Here is a 6,361-nt window from a genome sequence, read left to right on the forward strand (position 1 = left end):
ATATATATATATATATATGTTTGTTATCAAAGCTGTCCGACGAACAGGAAAGTGAAACTCTGAGTAACAGCTTTTGTTATATTTCTGCTTCTTTTAAATAAAGCATATTACTCTACCTCTGGTATTTGAGTACTCTTTTTTCCACCTTGTTTCACATTTATGTGCTTACTCCGGTATGTATGTATGTATGTATGTATGTATGTATGTATGTATGTATGTATGTATGACAAGCTTCTTTCAATTTCTCTCTACCAAATACGCTCATAAGATTTGGTCAGTCCAGTGCTTGAATAGAAGACACTTGTCCAAAGTGTTAAACAATGAAACTGAACTTGAAATCATATGGTTGAGAAGCAAACTTCTATATCACACAGTCATGTTTGTATATAAAATATGTGCAGTTCTAGCTTACATCAATTCATTTCTCAGAGTTTCATTTCCTTTGTCTTTGGACATTCTTAAGACTCTTAAATCTGAAGACTGTTGAAGCATAAAAGACATCAAAACTCTGAGTAATAGGAAAATCACTGTGAGTCAGATTCCCTTCTCTTATTCAATGGTAAGCTACATAAGACAATGACATTAAAGACAATCTGTATTTCATTGTCTTTACCAGTCTGATTCCCTTCAATAATTCTTGCTCAAAATGTGCTTCTCTTGCTTTGGCAACACACTCTGTCTTTCATAGGATGAACCCGTTTATGAAGCAGTCATACCAGAGCCTCTCCCATGTTGACATAAAAGGCAAGGCAGACAGCTGAAAATGTGAACTAATACAATCAAGTCAGATTAATATCTGGTCCTCACATAGACAAATATCTGCAGTTGGAATTATGACTGGTGTAGCAAACTCATAAGAGGCGGAGAGAGAACATAGGTTCGTTCGCCCGAACAGGAGAAATTGTTGATTTCTCATTGGTTAAAAATTACTGCCCATATATAGATTCTGAACTTTCATTAAATAAATCTTTCATGAAGTACAGTTCTAGAATTCGTGTATGAGCAGTTATAAAAACCCTGATTTTTGGGAAACTCTCCAGTGATCATTGGGTTGTCAATCAAATCCATGACACTCACCCTTTTGAGTATCGGCTAATCTTTATGCCATGTTCAATACTCAAATCCAACAAGATTAAATTGTTGTGAACTCTAGTAGTTAGTATGAAAGATTAGTGTGAATTTTAAGTCATAATTCTCTATGACAAAATGACTTTACTTTCCAATTATACTATAAATGCCAAATGTACATAAATAAACTAATGTAGAAAATATTTTCTTTTATTTCACATTCTTTCAACTTGTTAAATTTATTTCTGTATTTATGAAACTGTGTATTTTTTTATGTAATGGTCAAAAGAATACGAATCCATATCTTCAACATACATGCACACATTAAACGCACGTTCAGCATCTTGGTATGTATAATTCATCATAACATTTACGCAGCCTGAATTAAGAGTTATGCAAGGTGAGAAATACTTATAATTAAGTTATAAATGATGAGATTATCATCATAGTTTCTTACTTAAGAAATAATAATATTGTTATACCTTACAATCAAAAACATAAAAAAATAAGATAGAGTATTCGCCTCCGACTGTCACATAAAGCTGGCTTACATTTCCATGTAGAACATCTATGATTGCTAATTTGAATTGGCTTCTGTTTGAGATGCTGTGGATTTACTGATTGGAGCCAGTTCAACCCGTTCTGAGAATGCTGACACAAGGACAAATTAGATTCTGTCACCAGCTCCAGAAAGTTTTTAAATATTACATACAACACTCCACCTGGTACCTATAGTAGAGTTTACTTTGTCACAAGTATGAAGACTAGATCTCTTCTTGTACATGTTTATCCCAAACTTGTTTGACTAGGACAATGGAGAGTCTGGAAGTGCCTGTAATGTTGATAGACACCACCCCTCTTTCCCTAACTAACTGATTAACAAATTAGAAAACATTAAAAATAAATTCATCAATAAAACTTATCACCTTAAATGCTTCATATTCAGCATCTAAGTCCACATCTTTGGAAGTCTGTGTCTGATTCACATGGATATCTGAAGAAAATGAAGTGTTTGTCACAGGTGATGGTGACTTCTCCACACATGTAGATTCCAAATGCCTCAAAATTTGACTCTTTCTCAATGCTAGCAGGCTCTCTGAAAGAATAATCTAGAAATAGCATTTCAAAAGAAAACAAGGAAAAAAAAGCTTAGAAAATACATTCAAGAAATAATTATTCTTTGATAGAGAGGCATTTTGTTTGATTTGCTGATTTAAAACTGTTGGTCCTGATTTCATAGACAGTAAGATGTGCTGAACATATTGAGAAAATTGAGACAATAAAGGAACCTCTATGTACTCCTAGTCTATGATAAATAACAGCCAAATCTTCCTCAAATTATACCCTACTATCTTAAAGTGGAATAACATAGTTGAGGGTCTTGGGATGTCTGAAATGCCTTTGTCTTTTGATGTATGGTTGCTCAATCAAGTCCTTCTACTGACCCACTAAACATTGCTGAGATTGTTGTTAGTAATGATGTTAGTGCTAAGGGTGGAGAGTTAGTGATGATTTGTGATGGTCTTAGTGGGTGGCCATGTGGTCATGGTAAATTAGTAGTCATAGTGGTATTGGTAGTTGCCAAGAAGTACTGCTAGTCAGGTGGTGTTGGTGATGGATCAAGAGTATACTGTTCCTGGTGATGTTGGTGGTTGTCAAAGAGTACTTCAGGTCAAAGACTACTCGTATGAAATAAAAAAAAAAGACAATAGCCCCCAGTCCAATACAGCTAATTTACTTGGCCTTAATGTATTACTGATATGATCCAGTGAAACACACAACATCAATGCATCCTGAATGCTTAACAACTCCTCCGTTTCCACTCAACCTCATCTCCAATTTGAATAATTTTGTTCATTCCTGATTTGTATACATAATATTGACTGGCACAAAGCTACAAATTTTGGAGTAGGACATAATCCATTAAAGATGAAAGGTAAAGCTAACCTTGTCAGGATTTAAACCCAGAACATAAAGAGCCCTAACTAAATGCTACAAGGTATTTTAGTTTATTTGCCCTAATATTAATTTATTACAAAATGTTGATTTACACAAAACTTTCAAATAAGATTTTCTACCATTTATAGCAATTTAGCAACAAAAATGAAGAAAAATGGATACAACTGTGAAATGAAACCATGTCAGTGACCTGGAGTTGTGTAATATTTATTTATTTACTGTTATGTATTTAATCAAACAAACATAGGTCAGCAGCTAACTTCATCATGGTAATTTTTATCAACTCTACCAATCCTAAGAAAATAAATGGACAAATTGACAAAGATGGAAATTGAACTATCAAACAGTTTCTATTGTTTCAAAGTGATTTGAGGGCAAAAATATGTTACAATCTATAATGAATACTGTATCTACCAAAAGGTTTATCGTTCTGCAATGTAACAAGGCTAAGAAACCTTGTGAATATTTTCTTCTCCAAGATACTGGCAATGGTCAGAAACAAGAGATATGAAGTTTAAGTGAAATTAAATGTCTCAAATGAGAATTGAACCTGCAAGTTTTATCATATTTGAAAGTTTACCTCCCATTCTTGAGTGCTTACATGCCAAATGAACCATCTGTTTTTTTCTAGCAAATATATGTACACCAACACCCTATATCAAGTTCATAAAGCTGTTTCCTCTTTCCATTTCTTATATTTTTCTACTCCTCTAAACTTAATTATTTTATGTTGCTCCCCACTAAATCCCATTTAATGTACCTATCTCCCTATTCTGATCCTTCTCCACACCGTCATCTCACTGAAACTACTTTCCACCTATTACACCTCCAATTAAAAATCTTCAACAGTTTAAACTGAACATTCAACCACACCTAATTGTCTGTATACACCAGTCATGGATGACCAAACTAAAAAGAGCCATGAGCATCTACTCCAACATTTTATACACAAAAACAAATAGTAAAAAAAAAAAATCAAAGAAGCCACAAAGATAAAAACTGATACAAACCTTCAGTTAGTTTTATAACTTCTTCTAAATCAGTTTTCAGTTTCAACAGATCATCATTGGGACCTGAAGCTTGTAATGCTGATTCCACCTGTGTTAACTAGAATGAAACAATAATAATAATAATAATCTTTCTGCAATGGACACAAGGCCTGAAATTTTGGTGGAGTGAGTAAATCAATAATATCAAACACAGTATTTGACTGGTACTTATTTTATCAACCCCTATTCTTCTTCTACTTTATTTTTTAAATAGACAAACACACTGTAGCTATTATTAACTGTTTTTATATATGTTAGCACCCCCAGTCACTTAGACCCTCTGAAGAAGCCTAGAGGCACATTCATTATCCAAGCCTTACCTGCTCATCCCTACATAACACTGAAGAGATGGAGATAACCTGAAAGATTTCATTGCCTCTTGGTATATACGGCCATAAGGAACTAGCACCTACACACCCATTCGGTTTCACTAACAATCTGTTCATTTACTCATTTGCTCATTTACTCAATTAATCACCTGTTCCTATATGATTATATGCTTCCACACCCTTGTTTTTGCAATTACCAACTCTTTCTATTTGATAATCTGTACCACTAATACATGGGTATGTATTCATCTAATACATTGGAATAAATAGACATACTGGAATGTTTACCAGCTGATGTCTGTCAATTTTGTATCCTCTCTACTTTCTTATTTGCCATATAAATCATGGGTAAACCACTTTTTACCCTACCCATATATAACACTTGATTGCGAGATTGCCACACAATAACCAGCACTTGGGTATGAATAATTGGGTGCACTACCAGCAGTATATTGGATAGGTACTATCCTTTAGTTGGTTTCTCAACCTCTGACTCACACAGAAATATATATATATAGATCATTTATTATTCATTCAGTAATTGTGTCAAGGCCGACAGGAAGCGGTCCAGCTTCCTAGGGCTAAACGGCAGTAGTGTGTTCCCTTCTTGGGATTGTCACATTAAGCTGACAATACACTACAACTTTATATATATATATATATATATATATATATCATCAAGTATTTTAAATCCAGGTTTTCGTCCCATTAACAGGGATAGCTGGTTCTACCTCAATGCCATAGCAACTGCCCCCACATCATCTCACCATTTTGCCTGGTTTTGGGCGTCCTCCCTTCTCAAGCCAACCCACCCAATCTCCTCTTCCACTTGTCCCTTCCATGTTTTCCTCGATCTACCTCACTTTTGCGGTCCATTTACCTCAAACTCAAGCACCCTCTTCAGAACATGCTCCTCATCCCTCCTCCACATATGCCCATACCACTGCACTCCATTAGCCCTTCCCAGCCATTCCACTGATTCCTCCAACCCCAGCATCCCCATCAAAGCCTCAGTCCTCCTCTTATCAAACGGCTTATATATATATTCTTTTATTTGTTTCAGTCATTTGACTGTGGCCATGCTGTATCACCGCATTTAGTTGAACAAATCAAACCTAGGATTTATTCTTTGTACCACACAACCATGCCTGCATATATATATATATATATATATATATATATATATATGAATATATGTATACATATTCCATTTTTTCTCCCATTGTTTGCATATTTAACTTATTTGTTTTCATATTTCTTGCTTACACAATTGGTGATGTCTTGTACCCATATATGCATATATATATATTTATTATTTATATTTTTACTAGAAGCTAAGCCCTGGTTTCACCTGGTTGGTTTAGATGATGTGGCTGTAAAACCTGCTCTGTGTAAGCATTCGACTTGTTTGGGCACGCTTACATTAAAAAACAATTTTAGAGCGACTTTTTTCTGTCAAAACGCTAAGAATAACTGACAAAAAAAAAACAACCAAGATTCAACCAAATCAAAAAAATAAACCCAAATACTAAGCGAGCAAAGGTGAACCATCCCACTTCCATTGTGCATGCACATGCACACACACACACACACATTCATATACCCCCTCTTTTACATACGCACATATATATTCACACAGAGTTGACACACTGTTTGATTTATTTTTTTCAGCATTCACTACCAAGTATGACATCACTCCTTCCTTCCTTATTCATCTATCCCCCCTTCCTTTCTCATTTATAAACACAAGAGTATTATTATAGTAGATTATCTCGGTAACCATGGGAGCTATGAAAAAATACAAAGTCTAGCAACACCACCAGATCAGTCTACACATCTGTGTAATTTTTCGCGCAATCCCACCCAGCCGTTTGACTGGGAATCCCAAGACAAGAAAGAATCGGCCATGTCAAATTTATATGTATAGATATGTCATATATATATATCATATATATA

General features: G+C 34.7%; 1 protein-coding gene across 2 annotated transcripts in view; it reads right to left on the minus strand.

Moving 5' to 3' along the window:
- LOC106868904 (zinc finger CCCH-type with G patch domain-containing protein) overlaps positions 1-6,361 on the minus strand; it is a 267,874-nt gene that overhangs the window by 244,882 nt on the left and 16,631 nt on the right. For both annotated transcript variants that reach the window (XM_052966289.1, XM_052966290.1), the window contains exons 2-3: positions 4,038-4,134; positions 1,995-2,164 (exon numbers count right to left, since the gene is read on the minus strand). In XM_052966289.1, the coding sequence (XP_052822249.1) occupies positions 1,995-2,164; positions 4,038-4,134 (267 nt within the window). The remainder of the gene's footprint in view (positions 1-1,994; positions 2,165-4,037; positions 4,135-6,361) is intronic.

This window comes from Octopus bimaculoides, chromosome 3 (assembly GCF_001194135.2).
Source record: "Octopus bimaculoides isolate UCB-OBI-ISO-001 chromosome 3, ASM119413v2, whole genome shotgun sequence".
Lineage (NCBI taxonomy): Eukaryota > Metazoa > Mollusca > Cephalopoda > Octopoda > Octopodidae > Octopus > Octopus bimaculoides.